Genomic DNA, 12,085 nt, shown 5'->3' with positions numbered 1-12,085 from the left:
AACGTTTGGCTCGCAAGCATTAATCAATGAGCTTAGTCGATTAGTACCTTATACAGAGTAGTCCTAATTGAACATTAGGATTCATTTCACTGTCTGTTTAATTTGATGGTGTATATGGAGGAATGTCGGTACCAGCTCCAGAGTTGCTATGGTTTTGAGGAATGTCGGTGCCAGCTCCAGAGTTGCTATGGTGTTTCCTCGTTACCTTGGCCTCGAGTTTCCCCTTCACGGGTTGCCTTACCTTCACTCCTCGTATAAGCTGTATATGTCAACAATGCAAGTAGTTGTGATTAAGCAATCTTTGGATAAGATGAACAAGTGCAAAACAATGACCATATATAGATAGTTATGCAGTATCTAAATATCCGTACATATTTGCCACATTTGATGTCGGAATAGATGACTATGAAATCACCCTCTTGGAGTCCATTTTCCTTCACAAACTCTCCTGAATAGTTAAAAACAGCACAATAAGTATAAGTAGATAGTACTAATTAATGTAATTTACTGCAATTTTGAAGACATTTGTACCTGTATTTTCGAGGACATACATCCTGCTTTTGTTATTCGGCCAGTATCTGAGACTCCACGATTCAAAAATTGAACGCAAATGTAATTAGTAATAGATAGGACAGGTAAGTGCAACTGTAATTGCACTACACATATATAATTATACATCGGAGTGTGAGTTTGCATGTATGTTATACCTGTAGCGCAAGTTCCAGACCTTCGAAGTTCCTATATCTTCCATGACAATTTGTATGCCATCGCGGTCTTCTAGTTGTGGAAGTTGAGTTTCAGCTTCTCTCTGATTCAATAATCAAGCGTTTAGACATGAGTATAATTCTAAAAGGAAACTTAACTATGAACAGCGAAATAAATTTGAAGATCATGGACACTTACTTTAGGCAATACAATTCTTCCAAGACAACCAACATCACTCTGCTTCAACACCTTTTGTAACAGAAATTTCAAGTTCTTCTCACCTTTAAACCCCTAAATAACACCAGAACACATTCATAAATACATTACAATATCACAATCTAGCTTGTACCGCCTGAAAATAATCTATATCAAGTGCCAAACCTGTTTCTTTTGTTGCTGTTGTGCCGGTCGACGATTGCTCTGTGCTTTTACTGGTAGGAAGGTTGGGTAGCCCTGCTGATACTGATCCGGTTGCTGAGATTGTGCTGCCATAGGAGGCTGTGCTAACTTTGGAGGCCCAACAGCAGGCCAGTAGAGCCAATTGACAGGGCTGGATTGTCCGTTGATGCTGTTGGTGAAATTTTCTGCACCAAGCTTCTTTTCACTAATTTGTTCCGGTGAATCAGTCTTCTGAATCTGATTTTGGTGAGGTTGATTGCGGTGAAATGAACCCCATCTTTTCCTTGCCATCCTCTTCTGCCTTGCTTCCTTGGTAGCAGAAGGGGCCAACCTCACTACCCTGTCACTATTAGATCCATTGTAAACTTGAGATGGATACTGTTCTCCATAGACAGGTGCAACAGGATGCGGTGCAATTGGAACAAAATTACCATTTTGATCAGGAAATGAATTATATTGAGGGGCCAAAACAAACTGTGACCGCGGCCATAACTGAGGAGACTCGAGCATTTGATATTCTGGTTGCGGCATCTGTGGTGGGTAAGGCTGACAATTCACTGGACCAACATTTGCACCACCAACAAAAGGGTAAGGCTGGTAATAAGCCACCGCAGGTGGAGCCGGCCCAGAAGGCACTACCGCCGGGGGATCAATACTACTACTTTGAGGAATAGGAATCCACATACAAGCATTAGCACCCGGGGTCGGCATGAAATTCACAAAGTTAGAGTTAGGGTTAGGGTTAGGATTCGGTTCCTGATACAGACAGGGAACTTGATGTGAACTAGCAGCTTCAGCAGCCGCCTCAGCCGCCTCTCGGCTCCGTTTCTTCTGAAGCTGATACTGCTCAACCCATTCAAGAATAAGTTTCAAGAGCTGTTTCTTCCCTTCTTTTGAACTCCCCATACGCTTATAAGCGCACTCAATCGTCGATTTCTTAAACCTGATATTCTTCATATCCTCCGCTGAAATATGCTCTTTATTCGTCTTTAGCCACTCAAAAAACATCACTCCAAGCTCATCCAATCCCATCTCTTCCTCAACTCGCTCCTCCTCTTTAAACCCCCCTTGATCTATCAACTCCTCTCCAACATTCGTCTCATCATCATTCCGAAAAATCGAAGACGGGTCCCACCCCTCATTCCCATCCTCAATCAGATCCATGTACCCAAATTCTTCCATCACACCCATGCAATCCGTCGACGACAACGCCGAAGGCGAAACATCCACCTCATACTTAACACTCCTCAAGTTCCCATCCGATTTCACCACCGCAGACGAAGAAGCCGAACAACCCGAAGACGCCGAAGACGAAACAAACTGCCTATTCAAGGCCGGATTCGATGACGACGACGATGTCGACGACATGCATGGAAAATCAGGAAGAGCCGGAAAAACATCACAAAAAATCGAAGACTCCTCACTCCCTCGCCAGATCTCCTCACCGAAAGCCTCCATCACTTCATCAACATCTCCATGCTCTCCTTTCATCTCTATCTTCAAATAAAGAGATATACAACAAACAGGGGTATTTACAACGGATAACTTATTACGGATCTGCTAACAGAAATATGTATTTACTACTGTTCCTTTCAAGTCACAAGGGTTTGGTGTATGTATGAGACTAAGGAAACAAGTGGATACAAAGAAGCAACATAAAGCATCTGAAAGGTACAAGAGAGATTTGATTACTTCTTAATTAGCAACCAAAACAGTACTAATCAAATATATAACAAATAATCAAGAAAGCGACTTGGCTGCCCTAATCCGTACTTTACAATTATTTAACACATATCTTTAGGTCTAAGCCACTGCTTAAGTACTTAAGTAGAGAAAACTAGAACAGAACCTCTGTAGACAAGAATCTGGATATCATCATGCTGAACGATACCCAAAGAAAAGAATAGGGGAAACCAGCTTTGCCAAGAACACTTTCAAGCTCTCAACCACCATGTATTTATAGATATATGTGTGTAATAATAATATAAATATAACAGTCCTGAAACTAAGAAGAGGGCTGGTTTCTTTGTTCTCGGAAGTTGTACTTCTTTTTCTCTCTTTTATATATTGCAGGAACCACAAATTAAAATGATTTAATATTTTTACTGATTAATTAAATTCAAGTTCTAGCTATTTATAATGGATTTTCTAGGGTGTGCCATGGCACACTAAAACAAACACTTTTTAAGTAGGCGGAAAACTTTTATCGGCTACATATCATTAATAATCATATGCACAAAAATTATGTCTAATAAAAACCCTTCACCTCAGCAAAAAGTAGTTGTTAGTGTGTGCCCATTACTAGAAACACCCTAAAAATAGAGTATACGTTAGCAGTCGAAATTTATCTTCTTTTTTCATATTGACAGCCGAAAATTTAAATTTATAATACATTGATCGTATGTTGTTTTAATTCATAAAAAAGTGGCTCACACCCCCTATTTCAAAGAAAAAAAATTAATTCTTCTTGAAAAAGTGACCGCTTGTCATTCCTTTGAACATGAAAATAAAATCATGCCATCTATTAGTGAATTTGAAATTTTGATCATCAAAATATAAAAACAGATAATTCGATCATCATTTTAATTTTCTTCTTATAAACAAAATTTTATACCAATTTTGACATGAATCACCTTCCTGTAAAAACCGGATATATATTATTTAACAAAATTACGTGTTCCCGTAAGAACTGCATATATAATATTTAAGAATATAATGTGCAGAGAAGGATAGGGATAAGATGGTGATGAGTTGAGGGAAGGCGGTTTGAGGGAAAACAGGCGAAGCAAAACCATGGGTGCCACTACTTTCCACAAACTCTACGTCAGTGGCAGCCATACGCTCGATGCTGAATGGTTAAACTGTTGCGGTGCCATTCAGCCTTTTCTCATTTCTTAATGTCTCGTGTTCTTACACTGCTGTTTCTGGATAACTATGGAGTTTCGGTTTTATTATTTGTTTATGTTTACGTAATAAGTTACTCCCTCCGTCCCACCCATTTCTCATCGAATGGGTTGGGCACGGAGGTTAAGAAATATATATATAAAATAGTGGAAAAAAGGAAGAAAACTAGGTAAAGTGGTGGGACCCATTAATTTTTAATGTATAAAAAGAAGATAGTGGAGTAAAAGTAGTGTGAAAGGGAAATAAAAGTGGAGAAGTGGTGGGACCCATTGACTATTTTTGGTAAGTTTGGAAATGTAAAGAATTGGGTGGGACATTTCAAAAAGAAAAGTGTAAAGAAATGGGTGGGACGGAGGGAGTACTCTATTTTTTTTGCTAATTAGGGAGTACTCTATTTTATCAGGCGCAGTGTGGCAGGGGTTAGGTCTGGAGATGAACCAGTGAGTCAATCGAATTAGTTTGTTGTGAAATATGTATATGAATGGGTCAGTTCGAATATGGTTTTATAGCTAGGTTTTACAGATCGTAGAAGGATTTTGATAATTGGTTGGTGCAATATTAATTATTTTGATAGATTTTGGAATGCATCTCATTTTGTACCATTTAATAAGACATGTTGATGACCTCATTAATTATATATGGATCGACTTCTAAACTTGATAATCATAATTAATTTCATATATCTTATGAATTAATTAATAAAATATTCAAGATTATGAAAAGCAAAATAAAATTCAATTATTTATTCTGGCCAACTTTTGATTATAAAAATAATCCAAATTTGTTAATATAATAATGATATGTAGTCAATCAGATATGACAAAAATTACTCCCTCCGTCCCTATTTATTTGTCCATTTTGAAAGTAAAAATTTGTCCTTATTTATCTGTCCATTTATACTTTCAAAACTAATTTATTGATAGTTTTTCAAATATATCTCCATAATTTCAATTTTCAAGGCTTGACTTATTTAAAACTTGGTTGAATTCATGTTTTCAAGACATAAAGTAGGGATATTCCACCATTTTCAAGACATTAATTAGAGGTATTTAATGAAAAAGTTTATACAATCAAGTATTCCTTCGTATGTGTTTTTTTTTCCAAAATGGACAGATAAAAAGGGACGGAGGGAGTACATGAGATGATATGTATGCTAGCAGGCCACTCACGTATGACAAAACAATACGTATAAAATGATATCTTCGGTAAATTAATATATATTGTGATTAAAATTATATACAATAATAGATTTCTACAGTCGATTTACATATATTGTATATTGTATAAATTTTTCTAATGAAAATGTTACACCGTATAAAAAGGAGACAGTAGAGTAAAAGTAGTGTAAAAAGGTAAGGAGAAGTGGGGAACTGGTGGCACTCATTGATTAATTTTGAGAAGTTTTGAAATGTAAAGAATGGGATGAAACATCCAAAAAGAAAACCGTGAAGAAATAGTCGGGGCAGAAGAAGAAGAAGTACTTTTACAGTCCTCTCATTTCTTTACGTTATTTTTTGACACGTTTTTCATACTAATTTAAAGTATAATTTCATAATATATTTTTAAAATTTTTTCTCTTTGAATAAAATTTTGATATTTAATTTTTTATTAAAAAATAAAAAAAATTTATGAAATTATAATCTGTAAGAGTCTCAAAATACGTGCAAACAATGTAAATAAACTATTACGCGGGACAGATGGTGTATATATTTGTACACATGGCCGAGAATTCGAGAAATCAATTATCCCCCGAGCTAAACCAAGAGGTGTGCAACGATTAGTATATAATATAAGCGCCCATAACTAAAATAGCATGTTCATGGGGGTGAATTTATATTTTATTTTATTTATATTTATATTTTATAGCAGTAAAGTTTTCGTTACTCCTAGCTAATTGGGTTGGAGGGATAATTGTATCTCATATTTTTGATTGGGGGTTAATAATACTCGAATTCAATCGTATAACAATGGTAGTTGCATCTATACGTTTGATTGATGAGTTATATTATACTCCTTCCGTACCAAATTAGATGGCCCTGGTGACTTTGAGCACACAATTTAAGGTTCATTGACCGCATAGATACGTGACTTATTTTTAAAATTTTATTTTTGTAAATAAAAATTAAAATATGAAATTTTCATTTATAAAAGAAAAAATAAAAAAATAAATTTCGGAAGTAGACGGTCAATGCACCTAAAGTTACGTGCCCAAAGTCAACGGAAGACATCTAATTTGGGATGGAGGTAGTATGTGTGAGCCTCAAATTAATTTGAAGTCATCGGCGCACGAACAAGACTAAACATCTGTGAAGGTATCGATGATTTTTGTTTGAAAACATGTATTTTTTTAAAAAATTTATATTTTGAACTACATGATTTGAGATGTCATTTCAAAATTATAATTTATTTTGATATTTGAACAGTACTTCAAATACAGTTCAAATCTATTTTCTGTGTATTCAAACGTGCAAGTCCATTGATTATAAAATTTCAAACGAAATTTAAGTTCTCAACAAATCATTAGAAAATTCGAATTGAATATTCAATTTTCTTTTCAACAATAAGGTATTGGTATATCAATTTTAGAAGCTTTAATTGACAGCTGAAATTATTGTATAGATATTTGTAGTAGCCTTTACCAATACACAATTCGAACGTATAATCCTATCCTATCCTCTGTGAAACCTCAAATTTGTACTCCTAATGAGGTAGTTCCCCACGAGTACGGAAGCAGTACATGGGCAAATAAGGAAACTCCTTCAACCTGATCTATGTAGTACAGCTTTCCTAAATACTTCGGGGTTAAGATTTTAGACCGAGCGAAGATATTAAAATTTTCGGAATTTATGAAAGTAAAAGCAGTTTTCAAAACTCTAATTTATATATATTGCATCCTTTTATATATTTTAAAATAAAATGATCAATTTTTGAAATTCCATTCATCAAGTTTTGGGGCAAATAACGGTGACCAAAAACCCAAATCTGGGTCGGTTCCTGCCTCTATATCTTCCAGAATATGACATAACGGCCTAAATTTCTTTCATTAATATTAAAATATTAATCTTTTATCTATATTTAGTTAATTAATTGATTATATATATATCTGACTATTAAATACTTATAATTATTCAATATTTTTTACTTGCTTTTACATATATATATTAGAACAAAGTTCCATGTAGTCCACATATTTACCGTAGTACCGTAGTCCACATATGTTCTGCAACTATATAATGGTATAAAAACATTGCAAAATATGTTATTTTGCAAATCATGTTCTATAAACATCATTATTTTGTTAAAAATTTTGACAATCCTAAACATTCTACAAGTTAAATAGTGAAAAACATATTCTTCTGCAAAACAGGTTAAGTTTGCAGAACATATTTACATATTACAGAACATATGTGTTCTACTTGTCGAACATAAATGATTTACAATATTTTTCATGAAATAGTGATATTTATACAATGTATTTCACAAAATAACAAGTTTCATACATTTTGCAATGTTTTTATACCATTATACAGTTGCAGAACATATGTGGTCTACGGTACTACGGTAAATATGTGGACTACATGGAACTTAACTCATATATATTAATTATAAATATAATGAAACTAAACACTCTTAAAATTTATTAAATTCAAGTTAACAATACATTAAATTTAAAATAAATTTGTTGAAATTTAATTACAAATACAACTTACATGAAAACATAATATAAACTAAATTTTCGAAAACATAATATAAATTATAGCTTTAATATTTTAATCAAATAGATTATTTTTTAATCCTCCAAAATAATCATAATATTAAGTTTGATAATAATATGAAATTTTATTATTGTTAAAAGTTCAAAAAAATAATATAAAGACAATGAGGAGAATAAAATATTAATATTTGAATTTAAACAAAGATTTAGACTAAAAATTTTGAAATGAAAAATTATTTGGTCTAAAATCAGACCAAAATTTTGTAATTCTATTGGAGGTAGCATTAGACTCCAAAGTATTGCCGTTTTGAAGGAGGCAGCCCATGGTCGAGACAGCTGTGTAGACAGAGCCAGATAATACTCTTGCAAGGAATATTAGGGTTCATGTTTATATGACTAATCCAACGGTAAGATCGTTGTTTGTCCAGACGAAGGCAAGCGAGATCAGCCGTTGGATAGCGGTCAAAGATAATATAAACTGTGAAGTTTGACTTTTAAATGAGTAGAAAATGTTGTCTTGATTTAGAGCACCGAGGTGAGTTTGGTAGTAGCAAATTCTGATGCCCTAGTTTTGCGACACGCGTCGCACATGCATGCAATGTAACTGATGAAGCAGGCAGCTCCCTGAGATTATAAAATTATTCTTTTGAGATAAAGTGCACACCACCTATTGACCTAGCTACCTACTCCTTATGTAATTGTATACGATCGAGTTGTTCCATTGATGAGTAGTAAAAGAGCAGACAACGTACTCCCTCCGTCTCATTTTAGTTGTCACATTTCCTTTTTTGTTGGTTAAATTAACTAATTTTTGATCAAAGATTACAAATCACTCCTTCATTATTTTAAAAAACTGAAAATTACATCTTAAAGTAGATTAAAAGTTATTTTTGGTGATTTTTTTTTTTTTTTCAATTGATAAAATATTAATAAATTTGAGTATGACCGGCACATAACCAAATGTGACAACTAAAATCGAACGGAGAGAGTATAATATAAAACTATCACAGCTCGAATGTGATAATTATGAAAATGATGTAAACGTGGAGTTTCTGATAGAGAATTAAATTATTAGACTGGAAAGTTAACCGTATGATTCAACTTCACCTAAATGAATAAAATATAATTTTCTTTATAAATATTTATTGCTTTTGACAACCATTTCTTGTAATAAAATCTACTATGTGTAAATTAATTATCAATATGATAATAGAAAGTGTTATTTTTATAAAATCAGTATTCCATTGCTTATATCTATATAAAATATATTAAATATAGGATGATTAATGTTAGAATAATTTATATGTAAGAATAGTAAGAACAATTATAGTCTACCATTTAGAAAGTACAACAATATTATTTGGCTATAATTCTTTTACAAATATTTATATTTTTTTATTGTTATATTGTCCTGCAACAGGATAAATTAGATTTAAAGTATTAGTTCACTACTAAGATATCTGTTACGTGATCTATAAATTCTTTTTTTCTGATTATTATATTAGGCATTTTCATTTATATTTCATATTTTTAATAATGGAGGATATTAGGCATTTTCATTGTATTTCATATTTTTAATAATGGAGGAATCGATATTGTGAAATAAGATCATAAAAATAATATAATTATTAAAATTTAGATGCCCTTCGGACTTGATTTTGACATATAATTGGGAAAGGAGAACCTTTACCAAAAGTTGCTAGTATGAGTAATGATCTAGCATTAGATAAGAGATGTCCATCACATAAGGTGGCCCAATAGTTTGCACAGTATATGAGAACTCGGCCCGGGTTTTGCATAGGCTTATATTCTGGGCCTATGAAACCTTCCACTGATGGCCCCAACCCAATGGACCATCAAAATCCAAAACGCAGAGTCTTTATATATCTCAAAGTGGATGATTATACATCACTTGTACAGTGTATTAATCTCGAAATATTTCACTAAAATTATTGTAATTTTAATACAAGATTATATACAATAGATTACTAACAGAGCTCTTGCTTGCATGCATCTTACTTCTTGCGTTTGACATTCTCCTTGGTCTCTTCAGCCTTTCCAACAACAGTATCTTTGATTTTCTGAGTTTTATTCTTAACAGAATCCCATGCCTCTTCTGCATTTTTCTGAGCTTTTCCACCACTCATATTTTTTGCTGCATCTTTCGTTTTTCCCGCGACCTGAATTTGTTCCACATGTAACAATAAATTTGACGAGATTTAACAAGAATAAGGAACGTGAGATGCATCTCAGTTAAATTCACGGTCTTTTTTTAGGTTCCTTGTTCTCTAATATAAATAGTGCAGAGTTAGGTATTTTTCAGTTTTATATATGCACCGTTGAATTATGATATGATCCAATTAAGGACTCCTCGTAACATTTATATATCGAGTTAGATATATAATTACCTCTCCTGCAGCAGCAGAGGCCTTATCTTTGGCTTGTTGGCCAACCTTAGCTGCTTCATTGGCGCCCTGTTTTGCAGCTCCTGCAGCCTTGTCATAAGTCGATGAATTCCGGATACAGTTTGGCTGTTTCACATCAAATTATATACCGAAAAAAAAAAAATTAATCGTAATAGGAAAAAGTATGAGTAAATAAAGTTATTGAAAATTGTGGAGGTTATAAAATTGATATACCTTCACAATTCTTGGAGCATTGGCTACAACCTTACAGCTCAAATTCGAAAGGGCGGTTTTCAAAGCCATGTTTTGCTTCTCTTTTTGCTAATATATTTGTTCTTCGGGACTAATGGTTTTTGTTCTGCTATTAGGAAAATTTACTCAGAAATAAGTAGGGAAAGCTTTTAGTAAATTGCAGTGGACACACGTTTTCCTCTCAATTTGGATGGTTATTGTCTACTTGATTGTATAATACCATTAATATATAGGTATTAGTTGAGTAAAATAGGCACTTCCAGTGAATCAATTGTCGTTTAGACTCAAATCTGACTTCTGAAAGAGTTTTGTGTCCAACAAAATACCAGAACAAAGATGACCGTTCATTCTAAATTTGACGAATACATTTATTCTCTCCATAATAAAGAATCAAGGATTCTGATTTTATTGAAAATAAAAACATCCCTTGTAATATACTCTAGTAACTCCCTACGTAGAATTTCATAATAAAAACATCTAATGTATTATATCTCCTTCACTAAAAATAGGCATTTCTTGTATATGAATAGTCATCTAGACTCTGAATTTCGAAAACTGACCAAAAATATGATCGTTCATATCTTGATCCATTCTCATGATCATAACAAGAGGTCAGGGGTTTGAATCTGCGAAAAATAAAATTCTCTTTCATTTAATTCTACTAATAAAAACAAGGTCGTGTTAGATTGAAAAATTTCACAGTTGAGCAGTGGTAAATGAGCGCCATGTGGTGGATGTAACTAAAGAAGAGCCAGTAGTCTGTAGTTACTACTCAGCACAGCGAAATCATGAAATTTACAGTTATTGATGTACGGAGCCAGTAAGCTCATCTGACTCTCTGCAATTATTTTTCAACTACCCATGAGCGATTCATCCAGGGGTCAGTACAGTGGCATTAAGCCCCCCTCTAAGCTGTCATGAAGCTGCCCTAGCAGTAGCTAGTCTGCCCTTTGCATAAGATTGAAAACAAAAGAAAAAAGTTTTTACAAATTTAATTATTAAAAAAAAGTTGTTTTTACTCTATCTAATGAAATTATTTGTGATCTTTGAGATGTGTACCTTCGTTTAGTTTGTATGAATCAGGTTGCAGTGTGACGGAAGTAGCCTCCTCTTGTTCGGGCCAAAGATTGTTTTATCAGGACTCTGTTTTATAAATCTAAAAACTTTTTTTAAAATAATAATTTTTAATTTAAAACTTACAGAAAAACATGTTCATCATATTTTTGAAAAAAATTGTTTTCAATATTTAAGAAAAGTTGCCATGTTAAAATTCATTAAAAATATTATTTTTTTCATATTATATGATTGTATCATCAATTTCTTATCAATATTTTCTAAAACAGTAGCACCATTTTTAAGACCCCAAGATTCTAATACTCCAAGGTGTGGCTCGTATAAACATATATTAATTTGTGAAGAATAATCGAAATGTAACAAAATGTTGACTAAGTATTTACTTCACTTAACTCTGCTCAACTAAATTATTTGCGCAACACGACACATGTATCTTGGAGTGAAGATTATATGTTGTCGAATGCATTAACTTGTGAAATTAAAATCGGAAGATCTACTATTGAATTCATTTATTCACAAAATTTGAAGAGGCATCTATACCTTCTTTTAAAAAAAAATAATTAAAAGCCAGCCTCTAAAACATTAAAAAGAGAAATAGTAAATGTATTAAACTCCATTAAATGCCCTCTCA

General features: G+C 33.0%; 2 protein-coding genes across 3 annotated transcripts; both read right to left on the bottom strand.

Annotated features, from left to right (window-relative positions):
- Positions 1-5: 5 nt before the first annotated feature.
- LOC108208000 (B3 domain-containing transcription factor ABI3) lies at positions 6-2,680 on the bottom strand. 2 transcript variants are annotated; one of them, XM_017378468.2, is made up of 6 exons: positions 1,087-2,680; positions 904-996; positions 708-808; positions 532-584; positions 372-448; positions 6-259 (listed from the first exon to the last, which is right to left on the bottom strand). In XM_017378468.2, exons 1-6 carry the CDS (start codon positions 2,593-2,595, stop codon positions 98-100), a joined length of 1,995 nt encoding a protein of 664 aa, XP_017233957.1. In that variant the 5' UTR covers positions 2,596-2,680; the 3' UTR covers positions 6-97. The 2 variants fall into 2 exon arrangements, with proteins under 2 accessions (XP_017233957.1, XP_017233965.1); XM_017378476.2 differs by having other exon boundaries at positions 532-578.
- Positions 2,681-9,581: 6,901 nt separating this feature from the next.
- On the bottom strand, positions 9,582-10,496 carry LOC108200652 (uncharacterized protein At4g13230). The gene is made up of 3 exons (XM_017368876.2): positions 10,363-10,496; positions 10,132-10,254; positions 9,582-9,903 (listed from the first exon to the last, which is right to left on the bottom strand). Exons 1-3 carry the CDS (start codon positions 10,429-10,431, stop codon positions 9,739-9,741), a joined length of 357 nt encoding a protein of 118 aa, XP_017224365.1. The 5' UTR covers positions 10,432-10,496; the 3' UTR covers positions 9,582-9,738.
- Between the last annotated feature and the right edge of the window lie 1,589 nt (positions 10,497-12,085).

The sequence above is a fragment of the Daucus carota genome, chromosome 1 (assembly GCF_001625215.2).
Source record: "Daucus carota subsp. sativus chromosome 1, DH1 v3.0, whole genome shotgun sequence".
Classification (NCBI taxonomy): domain Eukaryota; kingdom Viridiplantae; phylum Streptophyta; class Magnoliopsida; order Apiales; family Apiaceae; genus Daucus; species Daucus carota.
This window is presented reverse-complemented; position numbering and strand designations above follow the sequence as displayed.